At 44.1% G+C, this 24,043-nt stretch overlaps 2 protein-coding genes across 4 annotated transcripts in view; one reads left to right on the forward strand and one right to left on the reverse strand.

The window, feature by feature from the left end:
• The first annotated feature begins 1 nt into the window (after position 1).
• ASB3 (ankyrin repeat and SOCS box containing 3) overlaps positions 2-24,043 on the forward strand; it is a 38,650-nt gene continuing 14,608 nt past the window's right edge. Inside the window, exons 1-4 of one of the 3 annotated variants that reach the window (XM_065682528.1) lie at positions 2-208; positions 13,845-13,936; positions 17,460-17,673; positions 18,629-18,787. In XM_065682528.1, the coding sequence (XP_065538600.1) occupies positions 13,877-13,936; positions 17,460-17,673; positions 18,629-18,787 (433 nt within the window). In that variant the 5' untranslated portion in view covers positions 2-208; positions 13,845-13,876. The remainder of the gene's footprint in view (positions 209-13,844; positions 13,937-17,459; positions 17,674-18,628; positions 18,788-24,043) is intronic. The other 2 variants (XM_065682529.1, XM_065682530.1) reach the window with 2 other exon arrangements.
• On the reverse strand, positions 4,275-17,472 carry CHAC2 (ChaC glutathione specific gamma-glutamylcyclotransferase 2). Its single transcript, XM_065682533.1, has 3 exons — positions 17,058-17,472; positions 11,477-11,512; positions 4,275-7,167 (listed from the first exon to the last, which is right to left on the reverse strand). The coding sequence occupies exons 1-3, from the start codon at positions 17,190-17,192 to the stop codon at positions 6,784-6,786; spliced, it is 555 nt and encodes a 184-aa protein (XP_065538605.1). The 5' UTR covers positions 17,193-17,472; the 3' UTR covers positions 4,275-6,783.

The following is a 24,043-nucleotide window of genomic DNA, read 5'->3' on the forward strand; positions in this document are numbered from 1 at the left end:
CGCATCAACATCCGGGGCACCCGCGGCTGCGGCGGGAGACGGCGGTGAGGGAGGGAGCGGCTGAGGGGAGCCGGCTCCGTGAGGAAACCCCAGCCCTGCGCCTCACGTCGGGGGGGCTCCGGGGCCGCTGACGGCTCGGGTAAAGCCTCCCCGCGGTCCTGCGGGTGGAGGGTGCCGGTGCGCTGAGGAGAGGGCTCGCTGGTGGAGGGTAAGAGCTGCGGTCGCGCTCGTTCCGGTGCCATTTAAAAGTGCCGTAGTGGTGGTGGCTCGGGAGCTACTGCCTTGTGCCGCCTCTGCAGCGAGCTGCTGGAGTGAGGGCAGGGGAGGCCACGGAGCTGCTGCTCTGGAGCCAGGCTGAGAGAGCTGGGCTGGGGCAGCCTGGAGAAGAGAAGGCTCCTGAAGGGGAGACCTGAGAGCAGCTCCAGTGCCCGAAGGGGCTGCAGGGAACCTGGAGAGGGGCTTGGGACAAGGGCCTGTAGGGACAGGCCAAGGGGAATGGCTTGAACCTGCCCGAGGGGAGACTGAGCTGAGCTCTTAGGCAGAAGCTCTTCCCTGTGAGGGTGCTGAGGCGCTGGCACAGGGTGCCCAGCGAAGCTGTGGCTGCCCCATCCCTGGCAGTGCTCAAGGCCAGGTTGGACACAGGGGCTTGGAGCAAGCTGCTCCAGTGGAAGGGGTCCCTGCCCGTGGCAGGGGTTGGGGCTGGAGGAGCTTTAAGGTCCCTTCCAACCCAAACCAGGCTGGGGTTCCATTATTCTAGAGGAAGGAGAAATGTGGGGCAGTTTTGCTGTCTGCTTTGCAGTTGGTGATGGGGTGACATATGCGGATAGTGGCAGTGTTGTGGCTGTGTATAGCGATTCTTAAGCCTTAAACCCCCCTAATTTCTGAAATATTTAGTGAGAGGAGTATATAGAGGGAAAGGAAGCCCATGATTCCAGGAAACATGCCAGTGGTGATGGAGAAGGTTAACTCTGGATGTTGTGTGGTGAATTGAGGTGGTTTGGTTTATGATGTTATGTTCCAGGCCATGTTTCATTGCACTTTGATGCTTAGTTTTGTTATAAAAACTCTGTCTTGGCCATGATCTGGTTTAATTATGTTTATTACAATTGATTAATATCGAGAGGCAATAAGCAAGCAGCGCTGGGTGCGCCGAGGAGTCTCTGCTCACCAGAGACACACACCGGGGTCTTTGGGGTCTAGTCTCTTATACTTCTTGGTCCAGGGTCTCAGCCAATCCCTTCTTCTGTACCCGGATGCCGACGTGGCCCCTTTCCATTATTCTTTTCTTGTTGCTGGAGTCTTTCTCTGGTGAAGATGTTGCTGAACTTCTTGGTAATTCATTAACGGGGAGATGTCCATCACAAGCTTAACCACCATCTTAGCCCCATAAATTCCATTCCTTATCTGGGTGCTTATCCTGTAACAGGATGTAGCTATCTCTCAGTTACCTAACCCCCTTAAAGAATCCAAGCAGTTAATCAAAGCACTCATTAAACAGCAAAGCGGCTCCAAGCAGTTAAACAAAGCACCCTTTGAAAAACAAAGCGGTTGAGTAAGAGGGATTATTCCTTTGATTCTTCTTCTCTCTCATCATTGTATTGACAGGAACATTTATCATAATCATGATCATTCTTATACATCCCACACATGGTCCAGTGGTCACAAGGGGTTCCGATTCCACACAAAGTGCAATGGCGACAAGAACTCCTAAGTTGCTGACACAAATCATTCCTGTATACCTCACCGTTTCAAAATTGGCTGGTTTGGTCAATAGTGAACTGTTTAAGTAAATAGTTTGTAATCCCTTGGATGACTTGTGCCCTGGTCAGAAGAACCATTTCCAGATGGGGATAATATAGATGAGATAGGTTAAAATTTGCTAAATGGCTGCAATTGTGTCTAATCAATATTTTGAGCTTTTCTGCCATTATTTTCTTGTTTAAGGATGTAATTGTGTTATCTTTTCCTGCTTAAGCTGGTGCCAAAGTAGATAGAGCTGGGAGCAAATTCCTCTTCCAGCCCAAGGACGTGCACGGTTTGAGGAAAGTGCTAGAATACCTGCAGAGAAGAGACACAAACTGCGAAGGGCCAGAAGGATGCAGGCAAGGCCTTCGTTTGAGACAACAAGGGAGAGCAACAGTTAAAGGAAACCTCCTTAAATAAAAAGCTGGAGAAGCAGGGAAATCAATGTAGGAATACTGAGAGCATGTAAAGTTGGAATAATCAGGGTTGTACTGCAGTTGGTAATCAAAATGAGTGTAGTCAATGCTCAGCTCTTGTAGAAGACTGTTAGAAAAGCCTGATTTATTGGGAAAGACAGCGTGTTCCTAATCTTGTGATAATTATATAGTAGTAAGTCAAGATGCAAGGCTTGCTCTCCTGCTGCCTGCTTGCATCCCCTCTGCCACTCTGTAGCATGGCTGAACAGAGCGGAAAACCACCTCATAAGAGTATTTGTGTTACAGAGAGCAGATACACGGGAATAGATCGGGTGGGAGAGCTGGAGCAGTTGGATTTCTTCAACATCATCTGCTCCTTAGCTTGAGTATAGCCTGCATCCACATGCACACCTGAAGGAAGGGTTACAAATTGGAGTTAAACATGACAAACTTCAGGAAATGGTGATATACAATAGTGATATAATACTGATGGGCGATGCTGCAATCACTATTGTTGCTTTAGCTTTTAAGGACAAGTGGTCTTCAAAATGTTCCTGTTTGTTGGGGTTTTTCCTGCTTGTAAGAGGCAACAAGTACGTGTTTTCTTATGCTTCTTGCCATTGCCTGAACTGTTCAGAATTGGAGCAACATAAGTTTTCCTGTCAGCTGCTAAAGAGCTGCAGCATGACACAGTCATTCTTGCATTTGTGCTGAAGATTGTTTTACTGAGTGTATTAAAGTAACTTAACAATTGTCAAACACTGCATTCTTCTGTGAGACTGAACTGCACCTTAGTTACCTTTTTGAAGGACTTTCTTCAGGTTCTAGTTTCTAGAGAGCAGCCTGGTCTTTATCTATCCTCATAGGAAAAAAACCAAGATTTGAGAGCATGGAAGTGGGACTAAAGATGGAGTGATGCAAAAGCAAAGAAATCATTAACAATTCCTTTTTTGTGTAGTGAGAGCATGAGAGTTTTGATCTGAAAAGGCCTATGATAATCAAACTTTGGTAATCAGTTTATGCACAAAGCTGTTAAGCAGAACCAATGGATAAAAGCAAATACAAAGGTGTATGTGTATAAAATAACTCCAAGGGCTCTCTGTGTGTGTGTGTATATATATATATATACACACACACCTGAATGTCCAGCATGGTTTCCAAATTGGAACAGGTTAGACCGGTCCCATCAGAGCTTTGTTGTTTGCTCATCTATGAGTAGCACAGAGCAGATAAATGGTTGAAGAAGGAAAGACAAAAATCATACCGGGGATCCTACAAAGCATTTGGTAATTACAGAATGGCTTGATTTCCCTTCTCCACGAGTTTTCTTGTGTTAAGAAGTGCAAATCTGCTTACAGAAGTCTACAATTAAGTCAGATGACACATTATTTTTGTCAGTTCAGTCACAGTGGGTCTGAAGCAGGCTTATTATCAAGGCTAGACACAAAAAGGAAGTAAAATGTTGCATATTCAGGTTATAGATTGATATATTCACAGAGATTGATTCCCGTGTAACTTAAATTAACATAGAACTTTTATTTGGGAGATTCCAAGAGAATTTATAGCTACATCAGTGTACATACTGCCCAGTGGTGTGACCCGTTTCGGCATCACAGGGAGGGTGTATCATGACCAACTGCTGGACAAGTTCCTTTTCTTACAAATGGCCTTAGAATTTGTTTGGAACCAAGTTTAGGGGTAACTTTTTGTATGTGGTTGTACAGTGAAAATGCATCTAAAATCTCTGTAAGTTGCCACAAATCTAGATTTAGTGAGAACATTCAGCATATATGGCACATAAAAAATGTATCCTGATTTTTGTGACAACAGACCTGAAAGCAAACTGGGCTTTTGTTGGGGATTGAAACTGTGGGCAGAGTTGTGGCTGAAACCCCACACAACAAGAACGAATGTGTATTTCCAGTGCTGTAATTAACCCCTAATGCTGACACAGTTCAAGACTGCCTAATAGTAGCCAGCTCTTGTATATTGTTTTTCACCATGAGACCTAACAGCACTTTCTAACAAGATGAAGTAGGACACAAATTGATGTCCATCCTCCCATGGGTACCCTTTAAATAAACAGTTCTGGAAATCCTTCTCCAACACCATTAGTAAATGTGATGCACTTTTATTGTACTGGAGTTGTATGCACAAACTGCAATGTTTTATTACAGATATTGCTGCAATTCCTGTGAATCAGGAAAAGAGATGAACCAGTAATATAATGAAAGATACAGAATGGAGAGCCATACATAATCACAATGCCCCAACAGAGTGCTTAAATAATTAAAGAGGGAATCATCACTGATGTTTTGGGATCATAGTGAGTGGAAGCATCCCCTGCCCTGTTTTAAAGAACAAGGATAAGACTTTGAGGAAAGAACTGTAGGAGTGGATATGCCATTCTACGTGTTTTAACTTTACTACAGCTTCTTAAATCTGAAGTAAGCACGAGAAAGGAAGTGCTGTTGTTGGTTGGGTTTTCTGAGGGTACTATTCTTTTAAACACTTAAATATCCTTGCAATAAATCACATATAACTGGTTTTGGTAACAGTTAAGTATCCAGCAACACTTAAAGAGTTACTTTTTAAGTCCAGGTGCATAAATACATGTGTAAAGGAACATGTTCATTAATGCTGATTTGGGTGATGGTTGTCACTGTCCATCTTTGGTGCATGAAGTAATTCAGTTCCAGCTTTGGGAATCTTGAGGGCTATTATCCTGGAAGTTCATATCCAGCTCCTCTCCTCTACCACTGGGGTTGCTTTTCCACTCAGTTACATCAGCCTTAAACCAGCACAGTGCAGTGGAGAATCAAGACCTTCAAAGGATATTCCATCAGTTTGCAAATAACTCATATCCTAACAGAAAAATGGGGGCTCAGTACATAGACTTACTTTGCCAATACAATCAAGAGGATTTGCTTCTGCAGTGTAGAGTAGCCCATCAAGTGATATCCCCATCAGGTACTCTTAAAATAGTGGCATTCAACTATCAATAGTGAGTAGTGGCTTCTAAAAGCTTCTGTTTCCCCCCCACAATGGATCAATGCTTAAGAGATGCCAGAGACACCCTAAAATCATAATCTGGTATGTAAAAAATCCAGCTTTTTGGTTAAATATTATAACTGGTATAATTATCTCAAATTTAGGTTTGAATTTTAGGATCTTATTTTCTACTCATCCAACTGCCTTTCCCAAATGTTTCCTGTTAACATTCATCTGTGTTCTTGTTGGCTTTTATAGGTGGCCAAGTAAAAGGAGAACAGCTTCTTACTCTGATAATCCTGATATTTTCAAGCAATTACAAATATAAAACAAGAAAATGTAAAGAAGAGAAAGGGACAACCTGTATAGTAGAATAATACAGGGTTTCCAATCTTTGATACAAAATACAGGCTTCTAAGCTGCTGCTAAACACACATTCTCTGTGTGAGAACATTTGACGTTATGTGGCATTTGAAACAGAACCTTTCCTATATTAACATACAAAAATATACATTTGTTAAAAATGAACAAAAATAACTTAGATTTCTGAGAAGCAAAACAAGGCCTTGTTGGACGGAAACTCCATTTGCTTCTGTTTTGCGTGAAGTAAACCTGCCAGCCTGAATTGGTGGCTTCCCAACCCTCTTCCTATGGATGCCTGTACAACGCACTGGAAAGAGGGTTCCTTTCTTAAGTACCTTTTGTCCATGAATCCCTGTAACAGCAGTTGAAAAGTACTGGCTTAAAGTCTACCCTCAGACACGGGTGATTTCTTTAAAAGATGGGTTACAACAGCATCTAAAGCCAGGTAACAAAGATGAGAGTTTCTGAACATTCTTGCTGCATTGTGACTTCAAGTCATACTCTGAATTTTAACACTTTGGCTTTATTCTTTATATTAGAAACTAAAAGGAGGCACTGATAAGTTATGGCTTGTTTGTGTCCAAGTCTCCTGTGCTTTGGCTTTCAGGGGTTTGACATGAGCCAAGGGAAAGAAGTATTCCCTTGACAATAAGAAAGGTTTATCCTCTGTGTTTAAGGACAAATTAATATGTAAAGGGTAAAGTGACTAATTCAGTGGAATAACTTAATTTCAGTGAAGCTGAACATTGATGAGGTAAATGTTCTATTGTGCACTTACTATGCAATTTACAACTCTTACTTAACGTTTATCTCTTCAGCTGCACAGGGCCCCTCACCTTTGCTCTGGAATCAGAAAGAACTCTCACTTAAATCAATGGGAGTTGTATTTAAATGCAGACTTTCATCTTAAAAATACTCTTAAATATTTCTTTTAAACCTGAAATCATAATTAAAATCTTCAAAGAGTTCTCTTGAGCTTTTCAGAAAGATGTAGTCTTTGGCTAAAACCCCAATATACCAAATTGAAACCTAAATAAAACACTTCCCCTGCTCCCCTTTCTATTGGCTCCTGAAAGAATTATTTTAGTAATGGTGTATTTTAATGACCAACTACTATTCTGAATATTAAAATAAGATAGCATAGTACAGAGAAACATGCCTCCAAGTCATATACCCATTGTGCAATGAAACCATTCCTCTGAAGGTGAAGTAAGATCACTAAAAGAAATAAACTATTGTCCTGGGTTCAGGCTTAAACCATGACAACTATTTATAGATTGTTCAGGTTTTGATGCTTTTCTAAGAGTTTCTTTACGAGTGTTTCTAATGAGAAGAGATGCTCATCTACATCCTCTGGTACGAGGTTTCTAATGGAACTGGCAAGTTCAAACAGGTATTCTGTGTTTCTTCCACTAGGACCAACTGCATTCAGAATCTGTTCTGCAATCTCCTCCAGAGGAGCAGGCCCAAGGTAGTTAGGGTTGTCACAGGTGCCAATGTAGAGCAGGACATCAAATGGCTTTACTGAGGAGTCTTTGGGGTAGAAAATGACAGTTGTAGTCCTGTAACCTCCTTTCTCTCTGAAGTCCAGGTATGCCTTTACTTCACATTCTTGTCCAGGTGGCAGTCTGTAAGCAACACCCCATACACACCCCTGTTGCAGGACAGAAGAGGAGAAAATCCAAGCAGAGTTTAAAAGGATACTCAAAAATCAATGCATTTCTATCATTTAGGTAAAACTCTCTTAAATACATTAATTTTCTTCCATTTTCAGTCCTTTTATAGCTCACACTGTTTCTGGAGAGAGTCCCAAACTAAAAGGGTAATTTACAGATTGATCATCCACTTTCTTGCTGTTGCGGAGGCCTTTCTTACAAAGTAATTTGTTGTGACCATTAAATTTGAAGCAGTAAATAGCCTTGGCACAGGCTACTCAGGTGCTGGCAAAAAGGTTTTGTTAGGTCAGGAAGATAAGTTTGTATCTGAAAATTAAAATTTTAAATAGTGCCAAATTTGAAGGAATTTTGATCAGGCCCTCACACTGTTTAGTTGCAGTTTCATGTCTAAGGACCCGAGTGTCACCTACATCTGTCACACTTGGAGGGGTGAGTGCAGGGATCTTACTGCACTGAAACTGAATCAGAGAAGAGCAAGCTGAGAGATGAACCTTCATTTTGCATAATGAAATGGGGCATATCCAGCACCTCAGCAAACAGTGAGGTTAAATTTCATGATTGTCCTTGAGAATCTGAGTATTTCTCTATCCTCTTCATAAATACTTTCTCAGAGGTGTTATCTGACTGTGGTGTGGATTAGTTATACTCTCCTACCAAGTCTTCTATAAATCAGTCAGATCTGTGTAGGAAGAGATGTACGTGGGGGTTTTGTTTTGAAGTAGCATAGAGAAGTGACGATGGTCCATTATCCACTGACAGCTACAGGGTGTTTCTTACCAGTGCTGTTGTACAGTGAATGATAGTTTCTTTTGTCTGCTGGCAACATCAAATGGGGATTCTTCTGCAGTTAAACTGGTCTGCATCAGTGCTACAGTAATGATGGCAAAGCAGTTAAGGTGTGTGTTTTGTTGTTGCTTTGTTCTGTGGTGTGGTGTTGGGGTTTTTTTATCCCTACACTGGATTTCAGTATTCAGTCATGATCCCAGACAGTGCTGGGGTGATGGTATTAATTCATGAGTGTTGGATTTTGCATTCAGACCACATACTGGTCAAAGGCAGTTTATTAAAAAATAATTAAAAAATCAAGAGTCATTTTCTACACATCTTTTGTAGCTGGTTACAGCATTTGATGTAATGAGTACACAAATGGGTTCCCTGCTTCCCCTCAGCATCTTGAGATACTGAGGTGCTGGAGCAGGTCCAGAGAAGGGCTACAGAGCTGGTGCAGGGCCTGGAGCCCAAGTGTGATGGGGAACAGCTGAGAGACCTGGGGGGTTTAGTCTGGAGAAGGTTCATGGGGGACCTGATGGCTCCCTACAAGTGCCTGACAGGAGGATGGAGCCAGGAGGGGCTGGGCTCTGCTCCCAAGGAACGAGGGATGGGACAAGAGGAACCGGCCTCAAGCTGCCCCAGGGCAGGTTTAGATGGAGCTGAGGAACAATTCCTGCCCCAGAGGGTGCTCAGCATTGGAACAGGCTGCCCAGGGCAGGGCTGCAGGCACCCGCCCTGCAGGTGTTCACACCCCATGGAGACGAGGCCTCAGTACCATGGGGCAGGGGTGGCCTTGGCAGTGCTGAGAACGGTTGGACTGGGTGAGCTTAAAGGGCTTTTCCAACCTGGTTGATTCTGTGACTTGGTATCCCTCCAGCTGCACACATGAAATGTATTAGTTTTAAAACCAGCCTCTTCTGCGCATTTTATTCTCTGGTGTCAGATCTGCCATTCAGACCTGCTTTGGTGCTGACAGCAACATACATGTGGGTGTGGTGGAGACAGGGATTAGAGCAGACAAGTGCTGCTAGTTCATTCATTTAGTTTTCAGGATAGGGGATTCCTGTTTCAGGTGATGGGAATTATAATCCAGAAACCAGATAGGGAACATGATTGTGTTTTTGTGGGTGGTTTCCTCTTAACTGGCAAAGAAATTCAGGTAGAACAAGTAGAATTAACTCTGTAGATGAGATGTTTCCAAGCTGTGCTATGTGTATCACTAGTGGAAAAGGACACACAGGTTAGCACGGAGCTTTGCCACTGAAAGGACCACTGCTGCTCTTAGTGTGCATGCACAGGGGAGTAACTGCTACAGTCTGCTAAGATACCTTCAGCATAAGGTAGAATGAGTAACTGAAATGAAAGCAAATGATTTGTTGTATCATTTGATGTTGATGTGTAAAGGGAGATGATGTGGCCACACCAGATTCTGGAGAAAAGGATTAAAAGCCCAACCAAGCAAAACTGGTTTGCTAAACAAGTTTCTATGGGAACAAATAAGTTTGCTTAACAATACTAACTGAGTGACAGCAAACACAACCATTCTTTGTCTCTATAGGTGCCTGCATAACATAATGGTACCCAGCAGTACAGTGATGTGAAACCCCTGACTAGAAAGGTACAGAAATACACAGTGAGAGACAGGGCACTGCATTCTGCTGCTTTTGCTAACTGCAAATAACAGCTGCAGATTTCAATTGTGCTAAACTTACCTCTCCTGGTGGCTGTTGTGTCAGGGGAATAGGTGGGTATGGCAGCAAGAGGCTTATTGATTATATAGATAAGCAAGTATAAATCAAAACTAAATGACTACCAAAATACATGTCTTCCATGTCATGTGGCCTGGTGTTGTGTGGCCTTGCCCTCCCTCTGCTACCACACCATCCTTTCTTCCCTCTCATCCCCCCTTGAAGCACTAGTACATGCAGGGATTCCCTCTCCTGGTGAGCAGCGAGGCTGGAAGGACGCAATCATCACAGCCATACAAGCAAGGGGCCAGAATACAGCATGAACCCAGCAGACAGCAGGAAGTGGGAAAGCATTGCATTTGAGGTGCATCCTGCAACAGCTGCCCTAGGCTCCCCCAGCCTAGCAGAAGGCTCTTGTCCCAGATGGTGAGCAGTCCAGCTGAGGGCTTTCTGGGGGTAAGAGCCCTAGAACTAACCCTAGTGGTTACTTGTAAGGTGCTGCCTTTACTATCAAACAGAATTAGAAATGGGTAAGATGGATTTGAATGGATGGAGCAGTCCTGAGGAGAAGGACTTGGGATGCTGGGTGAACAGAAGCTCCCCATGACCCAGCTTCAGTGTGTGCTTGAGCCCAGAACCCCACCATCTGCTGGGCTCTACCCCAGAGCGTGAGCAGCAGCTCAGGGAGGGGATCCTGCCCCTCTGCTGCGCTCTGGGGAGACCCCCCTGCAGCCCTGATCCAGCTCTGGGGCAGCAGCACAAGAGGGACGTGGAACTGTTGGAGTGAGTCCAGAGGAGGCCACGGAGCTGCTGCGAGGGCTGGAGCAGCTCTGCTCTGGAGCCAGGCTGAGAGAGCTGGGCTGGGGCAGCCTGGAGAAGAGAAGGCTCCTGAAGGGGAGACCTGAGAGCAGCTCCAGTGCCTGAAGGGGCTGCAGGGAACCTGGAGAGGGGCTTGGGACAAGGGCCTGTAGGGACAGGCCAAGGGGAATGGCTTGAACCTGCCCGAGGGGAGACTGAGCTGAGCTCTTAGGCAGAAGCTCTTCCCTGTGAGGGTGCTGAGGCGCTGGCACAGGGTGCCCAGAGAAGCTGTGGCTGCCCCATCCCTGGCAGTGCTCAAGGCCAGGCTGGATACAGGGGCTTGGAGCAAGCTGCTCCAGTGGAAGGGGTCTCTGCTTGTGGCAGGGGTTGGAGCTGGATGAGCGTTAAGGTCTCTTCCAATACAAACCAGTTTGGGATTCTGTGATTTTTATGATCATTGAGAATGGTACACTCAGGCCAGTGACCATTTTCTCTCAATGGGAGCTAATTTCACAATATTATGTAAAAGCAAACACAGACTTGTGGTGTTTAATTCCTTAAGCATTTTATCTGTGTAGTGAAACAATGAAGCAAGGAATATCTCCTTTTTCATCATTGAAAGGTAGTCTTGATTTTTTTCAGTTGATTTTGGGAAGGCAAAATTACAGTTCTGACAAACATCTAGGGTCTACTATTGGTGTATTGTCAGCACTATACCTATCCTGAAAGTGAAGTTCTGCATGTTCCAACTGGACAGCTGAAGTGACTACTCCAGAAAATACTTTCAATATACCTTTGGTAGTGACAGACCCAGAGTATTTCCAGTTTCTTCATTTGGAATTATTGATTTATTTGAAATGATCAAGAGTCACTGGTGTTACACCAAGAAATTTTGAGGGAACTTTACACTGCACTAAAGATAACTCTGTTATTTGCTTGTAGAGAAGCAAAAATGAAGAGACTTACTACACAGGCTGGAAATGCAACAGGACATTCGGTACACTACAGAGACAGAACAGGAGTACTGTACCTCAGGATCTTCCACCAGAGTCACAACTCTTCCAGGCTACAATGAAAGAGAGTAGTTTAGTTAGAGGCTTTTACCCTAAATCCTGAGCCAAACCAAACCAAGAAACACTGAAGAGTAATGAAGGGTCAGAGAACTAATCCAGGACCATCTCAGTAAGGTCTGTTCTTTGAGATCCAGGATAAATACTTTCTGAGCATAGCTTTTGATTTGTTTTAGATAAATAGAATGTGAAATTCTGAGTGGAAGATGGCAGCAACATGGAAGTTAAATTAAGGGCAGGCAGAAACAGAAAGTTTTTGAATGGCCTTGCTTTGCTTGTGCTCTCCTTACTCAATTCTATCCCCATTTAAAACAGTGCCAATAATTCATTAATGTAAAACTATCCTTGAGGAGCACGTCTGTCTCAGTTGTGTTGCTTCTCCACAGCACTAAGTCATGATTTTACTTTCTGGAGTGACAATGAGGAGAACCTCCTCACTTGTAGTCAAAAAGGTTATGTACATGCATGGAGAACAACAACAGAAATCATCCTAGTGTAGAACTAAGCCAGGTATCGCTACTTCTGGCCTGGTTTGCACTAACTGGATTCTACAAAGTGTTAATCGCACACTATGACACATGGCAACTTCTAGGTTTATAAGCTCCTAACTACTTAGATGGTTTGAAAACACACAGCAAAGAAACCTGCTAGTAATTCTTAGTAAGCACCAGGTTATTCTAAGTTGAAAAAAGAAGTTTACTGTGCAAAAGACTATTTTCGCCTTTTCCCCATTCCAGCTCATTCTTCCTGACTGGGCAGAGGGAGGATATCTTGGTAATGGCTTGTTTTGCCAGTGAGTTACTACTTGCTGGAAGAGTAAGAACCCAGTATGTAAATACTGAAAACTGTTGAAATTTGTCGTATAACCTGGAGAATACAATTTTAAAACATAATACCCTATGGAGAGCTACACTTGTAGTTTAAAACTGCTAATCTTGACATCAGATTTTTTGCAAGTGTACAAATGCCTCTGATTTGAGGTGGGGAAAGCAGAGCTATCAACATTCAATTTTAGTATAGGATGGAAATTCATTTTCTTGGGAGTGACGAAGATGATCTGAATGGGACGCACTTGAATGCTTTTCAGTTAGTCTTGAGTAATTTTGAGTCTTAGGTGACTACATTTCAATCTTTAAGGCAATTTCACTGCCATGTCCATGCTTTTGTGTTTAATAAGTCTGTAGTTGGGCTTGTCGCCCTCATAGAATCACAGAATAGTACTGTAAGCATGGGGTTTTCTCCTACACAGTTATCAGCTGCAAGCCAAACAGGAAATCTAGGGTTTTTTTGCAGAGCACTTTTAGATACCACCAACTGTAGACACTACTTATTCAGGTCTTTTATAGTCTTAAAGGCTCTTTATTTAGAAGCTCTGAGGTGCTGTGGGTTTTATGCCAGGTCTCTCCCCACATCAGCCATCTACTCCTGACCTGATTGATAAAATAAGGCAACAAAACTAAATTAATACTGAATGATTGCTATTTGAGTACTCCAAGGAAACAGGTCTGTTACCATGATTAATCACAGTAACTCGGGTGTTCCTTTTGGGAAGTATTTCCATAGCCATAGATACTTCCTTCATATGTGCACTCAAAACTGGTCCCTAAGATCTTGTAAATTGTGGATTAAAGACACGTTCTGTGGTGGGAAGCAGCTTACTCTTTATCACCAGGAATGATTGTTGCTGAAGCCTAAATACTGAATGGAAGTGAAGTACTGGGGTAAACTGGAGTAAGATCTTCCACTCTTCCTGTTCTCAGTGGCACCATAAACTGCTCAGCTACTGAAATAACTAAATATTTACTGATAGATGAATCCATTGACTTTTGTATCTGGAATAAAAGGAAATTTGACCTTAGAAAGAACTGTATCTTGACTACCTCTTCAGGTTGTTTTCAGAAAGGCAGATATAAGTTTATTACCAAGTAGGAATGTAATAACTGGTTTCTTTAAAAGCATCAGCTTATTTTGCCAAAGGGTGGCCTTTTCTATGTCCTTTTCCTGTGGCTTCTTAGGGGGTGACAGGAGCCTTTCTCTGTCCTCTATAGCCCCCTCAAAGGCAGCCATCCAGGGTAAAGCAGGGGATCACAGAGGTGGAAAGGCACCCCTGCAGGTCCTCCAGTCCAACCTCCTTTCTTCCCCCATTCACTTCCAACAAACTAAAAGCCCTTCATTACCTTAAACTGATTCCACCTCAGGTTGATGCGATAAGTCTTTGTGTGCAGATACCCATGGGGTATCTGTCTGGACACATTTGGACAGTGGTAGCAGACAGCTGGAGCTGTGTTCATCGTGGCATTGAGTTTCCCTGGGATTTTTCCTAAGCAGGACTGGGAATGCTGCTAGCGTGAGACTCCCAGATGTCAGATGTGCTGTGCAGCCAAGTGAGAGCCGGTGTCGGACCAAGGAGAGAGGCTAAAGTGAGTGGTCTGAGCTGGGATGGGGGGAGTGAGAGGAGGGGAAGCCAAACGTCACTGGTCTGGCAGCAGCAAGCTGTTAGTGTGGTTCAGACCACACTGTGATAATAACAGCTGTAACCCTTGAATTCATTTATACCTCCCTGCTCTTCCATGCAAAAGCAAACTCTTTAATGTCTGAGAAAGCTCGTGTGAATCGCGCAGGTTTGTGTTTCTGTTGCTGTTTTTTTCTGAAGCTTGCACTAAAAAAATTGGAATTTGCTATTTATGAAAACTTTTTTCTTATTTATTCAGTAAGAAGCCCACAACATTATTTTGCAGGGAGCACTGGTTTTGCCTGGTAAAACTCAAGCTGCTGTAATGTACTATTCAGAATAATCCTCTGAAAATCTTGGTTTTAATTACATCTAATGCATAAGTTGCCATATGCTCTTTCAAATTCAACATCCTGTAAGCTGTAAAATATGGTCCCATAATTATTCTTTATAACTCATTAACCATCTTATTAGAGTATGAATTGAGCAGTTCAAAGTACAATTAGAAGGTCAACCATGTCCTGCTCTACCAGCTTCCAGCCATTGTACCTGAAAGTGCTCCGTGTGGTTTTGTTTGCAGACCCTGGAATGTTGGAGCAGCCAGTGCTTTTAGGCTTTTTAGTGCTTGTTGGCTACTATTTTATTACTGTTCTTTGAAATGTGATAGTACTTAAGGAGCAGTTTGACCAGTAGCTCACGCACAGGAGATTCAATTCATCTCTAATGTCAAGGACTGTAGAGATTTTATAGTGGCCTGGTGAAATCAGAGGTCTTGGCTCCATATCCTCTCAGCATGCACTGAGGGAGCCTCTTTGTCTTGCAAGTAGGAGTAACAACTCATGGACTGCAGGAATACAAAAGACATTAACTGGTTGATGCTGAGAGAAAGTGTATTTTGTTAATGCTAAGTGTTTTATATAAAACATCAGTGCATTAACCATTTAGATAAATAGTGAGTTGTGTCTTCAGTCTATCCAAACAAGCACTGAAATAGAACAATGTATGGGTGCGTGTGTGTGTTTTGTTTTAAGGCCCTGTACACCTGCAGATGATGGTTCTGGGTTATGATCTTGACCAGAGCAGAAATACATGTGTCTCAGCTTCTTAAAATCAAGTATACTTGTGGGTAGTAACCTCGTGTGGGCATTTTGCAAGATGCCAAATATCTGTGCAATGACAGTCACTCTGTGAGTATTATCCTGAATTCCAGCTTGGCCCAGCAGAAAATATCATGGAATCAGAGAATGGTTTGGGTTGAAGGGACCTTAAAGCTCCTCCAGCTCCAACCCCTGCCACGGGCAGGGACCCCTTCCACTGGAGCAGCTTGCTCCAAGCCCCTGTGTCCAACCTGGCCTTGAGCACTGCCAGGGATGGGGCAGCCACAGCTTCTCTGGGCACCCTGTGCCAGCGCCTCAGCACCCTCACAGGGAAGAGCTTCTGCCTAAGAGCTCAGCTCAGTCTCCCCTCAGGCAGGTTCAAGCCATTCCCCTTGGCCTGTCCCTACAGGCCCTTGTCCCAAGCCCCTCTCCAGGTTCCCTGCAGCCCCTTTAGGCACTGGAGCTGCTCTCAGGTCTCCCCTTCAGGAGCCTTCTCTTCTCCAGGCTGCCCCAGCCCAGCTCTCTCAGCCTGGCTCCAGAGCAGAGCTGCTCCAGCCCTCGCAGCAGCTCCGTGGCCTCCTCTGGACTCACTCCAACAGCTCCACATCCCTCTTGTGCTGTTGCCTCAGAGCTGGATCAGGGCTGCAGGTGGAATCCTTACTCCTTTCCTGGACAAGGAGCTCTTTTAAAGCCAATTTGAGAGTGGAGCTACCAGGGTGCAGGTTAGATGCCATAGGGAGCATTAGGAAAACACTTCCATGGTACAAACCCAGCAGTCAGCATGTGCCCGTTGTTGCAGAGCTGTGTGGCAGTGACTGTTTCTATACATGGTGATCAGTTTGCCTTTCTGATCAGTACATCCTGAGCAGCATCTGCAGCCCTAAAAGCTCTGCCCCATCCTCATTCATCTCCAGTGCTGGGTACTTCTGTAACCTATTGTGTCTTTAACGTTTGTTGAGCTCTTTAGAATTACAGAGCAGCCACAGCCCTTCTGTATTGGGAGGGTGGTACAGGCTTTCAATGGGGAGTAAGACTCTTCTCACTCCTGTGTTTTAAATAGCTACATTTACATTAAATTGGGAACACTTCTGGAATTCTAGTTTCTTTTTCTGGGTGACTTTCTTCCTATTTCCAAACGGTATTTCCTCCTCCATGGCTTTTCTTTTGAAAGTAGAAAGGCTCAAACCTGGTGAGGTGGTTGCTCAGATCAACACTTCCGGCCTTTCCTTGCTAACTCACCTTTCTGTCCAAAGCCTGACACCCACATTGAGGTATTCACCCTTAGTTACTGAGATTAATGTCTATAATAAATAACTTGGTAAATTTTGAGCTATTAAAAGGACTGGTGGTTATTTTTATTACCATTCTCCTCCTCTTTGAAGTTCATTTTGTTATTTGTTGGGTTTTTTCAATTGCTAGTACAGAAGAAGGGCATTTTGACAAGGGCCTGTAGGGACAGGCCAAGGGGAATGGCTTGAACCTGCCCGAGGGGAGACTGAGCTGAGCTCTTAGGCAGAAGCTCTTCCCTGTGAGGGTGCTGAGGCGCTGGCACAGGGTGCCCAGAGAAGCTGTGGCTGCCCCATCCCTGGCAGTGCTCAAGGCCAGGTTGGACACAGGGGCTTGGAGCAAGCTGCTCCAGTGGAAGGGGTCCCTGCCCGTGGCAGGGGTTGGAGCTGGAGGAGCTTTAAGGTCCCTTCAACCCAAACCAGGCTGGGTTCTATGAAGAAAAGCAATTGTTGAGCTTTAGGGAACACTTCTTGGCACTATGAAATGGATGATAAATCAGAGCGGAAATACTGCGCCCCTGCTCGGTACAGAAGTCGCCAGGAGCAACAGGAAGCGGCCGCTGCTCACATGAGGGGCTTAATTCAAGGGTAAAAGCGTGGCCGCGGGAGGAGCGCGGCCGAGGCCCCGCAGCCGCCGCTCCCGGCGCAGGCCGGGGCTCCGCACCCGCGGCGGGTTGCGGAAGGAGGTCGGTGTGTCCCGCCTCACCTTGCCCGGCACGCCGCGGTGGTCCGTGCTGCCCTGCCAGAACCGGCGGCTGTAGCCCAGGATGCGCCCCACCATCTTCTGCTCGTAGGGGAAATCCACCTTCCAGATGAGGGAGCCGTAGCCGAACACCCACATGGCCGCCCGCCTGCCCCGCTGCCGGGCGGCACGGCCCGGACCTGCGTACTGCCTCGGGGGCGGCCCCGCCGGGAGCCGGCTCCTCGCGGTGTGGCTGTTGGCCGGGGCAGTATCCAACCCCCAGCCCTCCGAGCTGTGTGCAGGGAGCCGCTGGGTGCCTACTGCCCCCCCCGAACCGCTGCAGAACAAACCGAACCGGCCTCATACGTACTCTGTGCTGACAGGCGCCTCTTTTCCCTCCTCTCCGCCCCTTTCTTCCTCCCGCAGAGCTGGCCGAACGCAGGGATGGATTTCACGGAAGCCTACTCGGATCGGTGTTCTGCCGTGGGGCTGGCGGCCAGGGAAGGGAACGTTAAAGTGCTGAGGAAACTCGTCAAGCAGGGGTACAGCATTGACGTTCCTGATAACAGGGGCTGGGTGCCAGTCCACGAAGCAGCAGCTCGTGGTTCGAGTGAGTGCCTGAGGCTGCTTGTTCGTGCAGGTGAGGAAAACGTGATGTGAAATAGTGGGGTTTTCTGCTAAATTACACTGCCATGAAAACAAATAGATTTCTTTCCCCATATTCTTAGTTGTTTTGTGAATGTATGTGTGTTTTCCTAGTGTCGTGGTTTAAACCTAGCCACACAGCTCGTCCACTCACTCCCCCCCACCTTTCTCCCTCTTTCTTTCCTTCCTTGCCCCCCTGCTCCCGGAGGGATGGGGAGGAGAATCAAGAGAATGTAACTCCCATGGGTTGAGATAAGAACAGCCCAGTAACTAAGGTATAACACAAACCACTGCTGCTACCACCAATGATAATAATGCTAAGAGAAAATAACAAGGGAGGAGAATACAATACCACTGCTGAACGAGTTCGATCCCCTCCAAAGAGAGCCCATACCCTTCCAGGTAACTCCCAGTTACCTCCCTGGGCATGACGTGCTGTGGTATGGAATACCTCTTTGGCTAGCTTGGGTCAGGTGTCCTGTCTCTGCTTCCTCCGGGCCTCCCCTCATCCCTGGCAGAGCATGAGACTCACAAAGTCCTTGGCCAGAATAAACATTACTTAGCAACAATTAAAACCATTGGTGTTATCAGCCCTGTTTCCAGGCTGAAAAGTCAAAACACAGCGCTGCACCAGCTGCTAAGGAGAAAAACTCACTGCTGCTGCTATACCCAGGACACCTAGATACTGACTCTACATAGTAAAGAGAAATGGGCACGTTGAAGCCTGTGAGTGACACTGGATTTTACTCTGCCTTCTCTGCCCAAAGCTGTTATCTGCGTAGGGCCAGCAATAACTGACACTGCTGCTTGGAAGAGGTGATAACAACACTTTTGTGCATACACTGTAGGCCACGGATCTCAAATAACTGGGTTATGTGAAGAAAATCACTGTGGTTTATAATCCATTGCTAAATACAATCTCATTTTTCTCTTTCATTACTCTCCTGTAGCTCCGTCTGATGACTATGTGAACTGCAAGACGTTTGAAGGGATGTCTGCACTGCACCTTGCAGCACGCCGTGGCTCTGTGGAGAGCATCCGTGTTCTCCTGGAGGCTGGGGCTGACCCCAATGATGTTACCATGGAAAGAACCACCCCCCTGTTCCTAGGTGACATGAGCTTTCTTGGGATCTCAGAACATCCAATGGGTGGGGAAAAGCTTATTCACTGAGTTTAAACTCACCGGAGTTCACTCACTGCCTACCAGGCTTTATGTTTTAGTAGCCTAAATAAAAGGCTTTCGACTCAGAGATGGAGCAGGACTAGGAATTACTTTTCATTTATGGATAATTCTGCTTCAGGCTGTGTGTTCAAACAAAACTATGAAACCAAATTGGCTTTCTGCACCACCTGCCCGCTCTTTCTAGCACAGAAATGTTAGAGAAAAAGGCAAAATTTTACGATAACTAAGCATTAGAAATTATTATATTTGAAAATTTATAAATCAGTAGTGTGGGTTTGGAAATAATGTAATGTTCCAGTACAGTTTGTAGTTTGTACCAGAGTTATTCAGTAACCAATGTTAACAATGGTAGGCTAGGTGGTAAGAGCTAACATAATTATATACGGTAAAGGGCATACGGGTAGATTTAAAAAGTATTGTGAAAGTCTATCGAAGTAGAAATTAATGGACACACCAGGGTAGTCAAGTAAGAACAAGACAATACTGGCGTCCACACAATGGTTGGGATATATCCAAAGAACAGAAAGGTGAAGGAGGACAGAGCGAGGAAGACTTCTTACTTCATCTGAGGAAGACTCCTTACTTCATCAATGCGACCACCAGAAGAGGCTGCGCAAGCGCAGAAGAGGCTGATGTCGTAATAGACTGATGTGGCAATCCTTGATACATATGTAGTAGTTAATGATGCAATCCGTGTTAAATATGTATTAGTAACCAAATTTTAGTGTATAAATTGCGAACGCGATGTGACGAGGTCGAAGCCAGATTTGGGCGAGTGCCCCTGGTTTCCCAGCGCTGCAATAAAGCACCTCATATAACCATTCCGGTGGTTATGTGTTTATTCTTACGCTAACATTTTGGCGACCCAGATGGGACCTCGCGGGCATTGCTGAGGCGGATCGCGTTTCGACCCTGCTCCAGCCGGCACCGAGAAATTCTCGGGGAGCCATCGACCGTGACCGACCTCTGCTGCTCACGACGGACCTCTGACACGGTAAGAAAGGTGCTTTATTTAAGTTACAGAACCGGTTTCTTGTAAAAGTATGGTGTATTGACCTTTGGTTAGGTCTGGTAAAAGCCTGCCTGTAATACGCAGCGAAAAGCTGCGTTTGGCTGGGCTAGTAGTAAAGCCTGCCTGTTAGACGCGGTGAAAGCTGCGCTTGGTTGGGGCTAGAGAGCTCTCGGGGTAAAAGCCTAGGCGCCGTCCGTTAGACAGTAGCGAAAGCTCTGCAGGTTCGGCAAACGTGGTTATGGTATTGGTATTTCTGCTGCAGGATCAGCATCTGTCTGTATAATTCCTGTAACGTAGTGGTAAGTGTGTGTGCATGTTTTGGAGATCTCTTTGTATTTACAAAATGCCATTGGTCCCTAAGTCATCTCCATTAGGTTGTTTTTTTAAGTCACTGCAAGGAGGGTCGGTTTGGGCAGAGCATGCAAAAGAGTAAACTAATTGATTACTGTAATGTACGGTGGATGCAATATGAATTAGAAAACCAGGAAAATGGCCTGAGAATGGAACTTTACAGTATAATACCATCTTGCAGTTGATGTTGTATTGCAAAAGGGAAGGAAAATGGGACGAGTTTCAAGGGAGGCAGGAGTGAGCTGGAAAGCCCTGCTGCTGCCTTCCTCCCACCCACCTACCCCTCCTCCTTTACCCCTCTCCTTTCCCCACTCCCTTTCCCTCCCTTCAGAAAAAAAAGAAAAAAAAAGGAAAATGAAAAAAAAAATTAAAAAAAAAAAGAAAAAGAAAAACAGAAACCTTAAAAAAGAAAAAAAAAAGGAAAAAAAAAAAAAAAAGATGAAACCTTTAAAAAAAAAAAAAACAAAAAAAAAAAAAAAAAAAGAGAAAAGATGAATGGCAGAAATCCTATGGAATAATGGTTGTTAAGGTAAATACTAATGAACAATGTAAGGGATGTGTTACTACTAAGAAAAGAGGTATAGGGTGTCTTGCTTTAAAGAATAATTTACAACATCAGAAAGATATTGAAAGCTTGGATTTGACAGTTGCCCCATCAGCCCCACCGGCATTAAATGAAGAAAGGGGGGGAGGAAGAGGATTTTGTAATTAATTAAAAAAAAAAAAAAAAAAAAAAAAGAGAATGAATGTAGGCAGAATGTGATATAATCAATGTGCCCTTTGCAAGCAGGAAGGACATTGGAAAAATTAATGTCCATCAAAAGGGGGGCAGTTCATGACAACAAGAAATCCTTTTGCAGGATCCGACATGGCTAAAACAATGTTGTTGGGGGATTTTGTTAATCAAAGCTGACTAAGCCAAGCAGAAAATAAAGAACCCCTTGTAAAGATCCAACTAGGAGAGGTGGAAGTAAAATTTTTAATAGACACAGGGGCTACATATTCAGTTTTAAATGATTTACACAGGGGGTTAAGGGAAAGAACTATGACAATTGTGAGAGCCACAGGGAAGGAGGAAATACGGCCATTCTTGCAGCCCCTAGATCTGCGATTTGGAGGGAAGGAATTAACACACGAATTTCTATATGTACCTGAATGCCCCATTCCCACTTTTAGGACGGGACTTATTGGCCAAATTGGATGCAATAATCATTTTGAAGATGGTGAATTAATAATGCAAATCCCCGAATCAAAAGCAGGACAGATTTTGGTTCTTAAAAAAAAAAAAAAAAAAACCATTGCTCAAATTCCAAAAGAGGTAAAAGAGGCTGTGATACCGACAGTTTGGGAGACAGAAATCCCGGGAAAATCAAAAGCAGCTCAACCAGTAACAGTGGAATTAAAAGATGGGGTTAGGCCAGTAAGAGTTAAACAATATCCTTCAAAGCTAGAGGCAAAGTTTGAGATTATAAAAAACAATTGAGAAATTTTTGAAATGTCGAATTTTGGAAGAATGTGAATCAGAATATAACACACTAATTTTTCCAGTAAGAAAACGAAACAGTGAATATAGGTTAGTACAGGATCTGAGGGAAATAAATAAAATAACAAAAGATATCCCCCCCCAGTAGTAGCAAATCCTTATACACTGTTAACATCTGTGAAGGAAAAATATAAATGGTTTACAGTGATTGATTTAAAAGATGCCTTCTTCTGCATTCCCCTTGACAAAAGTAGCAGGAAACTATTTGCGTTTGAATGGAAAAATCCACAGAATGGACGGAAAACACAATTAACATGGACCAGACTTCCACAAGGATTCAAAAATAGTCCGACCCTATTCGGAAACCAACTGGCCAAAGACTTGGAAACATGGACCACCCAAGAAAAAATGCAAGTACCAAGATCACAATACCTGTTGTAACAGTATGTAGATGACATTTTTCATTGCAACAGAACAAAGATCCCTGTGCATAAAGGTAACAATTGAAATTCTGAATCAGCTAAGCTTAAATGGTTATAAAGTCTCAAAAGAAAAGGCATAAATTGCATGCATGACTGTGTTATATCTGGGATGTGAAATCTCACAAGGACAGCGAAAGCTGGGAATAAACTGCATAGAGACAATTTGTGCTATCCCAGAACCACGGAACTTGCATGAGCTGAGAATATTTTTGGGCATGGCGGGGTGGTGCAGACTATGGATAATGGACTATGGACTAATTGCCAAACCCCTATATGAGGCCCAAAAATCACATACCTTTGTTTGGGACAAACAACAGAGAAAAGCCTTTCAGAAATTAAAAGAGGCACTGACGAAAGCACCAGCACTGGGGCTCCCGGATCTGACAAAAGATTTCCAATTATTTATCCACGAGAGACAGAGATTGGCATTGGGAGTGTTAACTCAAAAACTTGGCAACTGGAAAAGACCAGTGGGATATTTCTCAAAACAACTAGATCCGGTGAGTGCAGGATGGCCTTCCTGTTTGCGAGCAGTAGCCGCAACTGTTATTTTGATTCAAGAAGCTAGAAAACTAACTTTGGGAAAACACATTGATGTATTTGTGCCACATATGGTAACCACTGTTCTGGAACAAAAAGGGGGACATTGGTTGTCCCCTAGCCGGATGATGAAATATCAGGCAATCCTATTGGAACAGGATGATATAAGCTTGAAAACTACTAACCTGTTAAACCCAGCAGCTTTTCTAGGAACTGACCTAGAGGAAGGAACTCTTGAACATAACTGTACAGAGGTCATCGAGCATATATATATGCAACCAGAACAGACTTAAAAGAGGTACCTCTTGAGCAACCGGACTGGGAACTTTTCACGGATGGAAGCAGCTTTGTGGAGAACAGAACACGGTACGCAGAATATGCTGTAACAATGCAACAAAAGGTAATTGAGGCAAAAACATTACCTCCTGGGACGTCAGCTCAATGGGCAGAGCTGATAGCTCTTACAAGAACGTTGGAACTGAGCGACGATAAAAGGTGAATGTATGAACTGATTCAAAGTATGCGTTTGCTATAATACATATACACAGAACATTGTAAAAAGAACGAGGACTGTTGTCTTCACCAGGGACTAATATAAAATATCAAGAAGAAATTTTGAAACTGATAACTGCTGTACAAAAACCCAAACAGATAGCCAGTATGCATTGTAAAGCACACCAAGGAGGAACTTTGAAGATGTCCGAAAATACACTGGCAGATTGGACAACTCGACAAGTTGCCCGAAAGGTATGGAACATGATGGCCCTGATACCTCTCAAGGTAAGCCCACTCCATACCTATCTTTCACAAGATCCTAATTATTCAAAAGAAGATGAAAAGCTGGCCGGACTGTTGGAGGCTCAAAAGAATTCTGAAGGGTGTTATACAACAACAACTGGACGAATAATAGCACCACCAGCAATAATGTGAAAAATCCTACAAACTGAACACCAAAAATGTCATTGGGGTGCAGAAGTATTGGTAACTTATTTAAGGCTAGGAACAATTTCCACACAGATGTTAACGATGGCAAAAGCAGTAGGATCAAAATGTGAAATTTGTTAAAAAAAAAAAAAAAAAAAACAATCCAATAGTAAGGAGACAAATTGAAATAGGAAAAATTAAAATAGGAATGGAGTCAGGAGATTATTGGCAGGTTGATTTTGCGGAATAACCAAAAGTACAAAGATACAAATATCTGTTAGTAGGGGTTGACACCTTTTCTGGATGGCCAGAAGCCTTTCCCTGTCGCACCAATCAAGCAAAAGAAGTGGTGAAATGGTTACTTAGAGAAATCATCCCACGGTTTGGAGT

Source organism: Lathamus discolor, chromosome 5, assembly GCF_037157495.1.
Source record: "Lathamus discolor isolate bLatDis1 chromosome 5, bLatDis1.hap1, whole genome shotgun sequence".
NCBI lineage: Eukaryota > Metazoa > Chordata > Aves > Psittaciformes > Psittacidae > Lathamus > Lathamus discolor.

What these genes read in the sequence shown, in the direction of transcription:
- CHAC2 (XM_065682533.1), bottom strand. Translation starts at nt 17,192, where the DNA reads ATGTGGGTGTTCGGCTACGGCTCCCTCATCTGGAAGGTGGATTTCCCC. An exon ending in ACCGCGGCGTGCCGGGCAAG is followed by an intron (nt 11,513 to 17,057) that starts GTGAGGCGGGAC and finishes CTTTCATTGTAG; the next exon opens with CCTGGAAGAGTTGTGACTCT. An exon ending in CTCTGGTGGAAGATCCTGAG is followed by an intron (nt 7,168 to 11,476) that starts GTACAGTACTCC and finishes GTCCTGCAACAG; the next exon opens with GGGTGTGTATGGGGTGTTGC.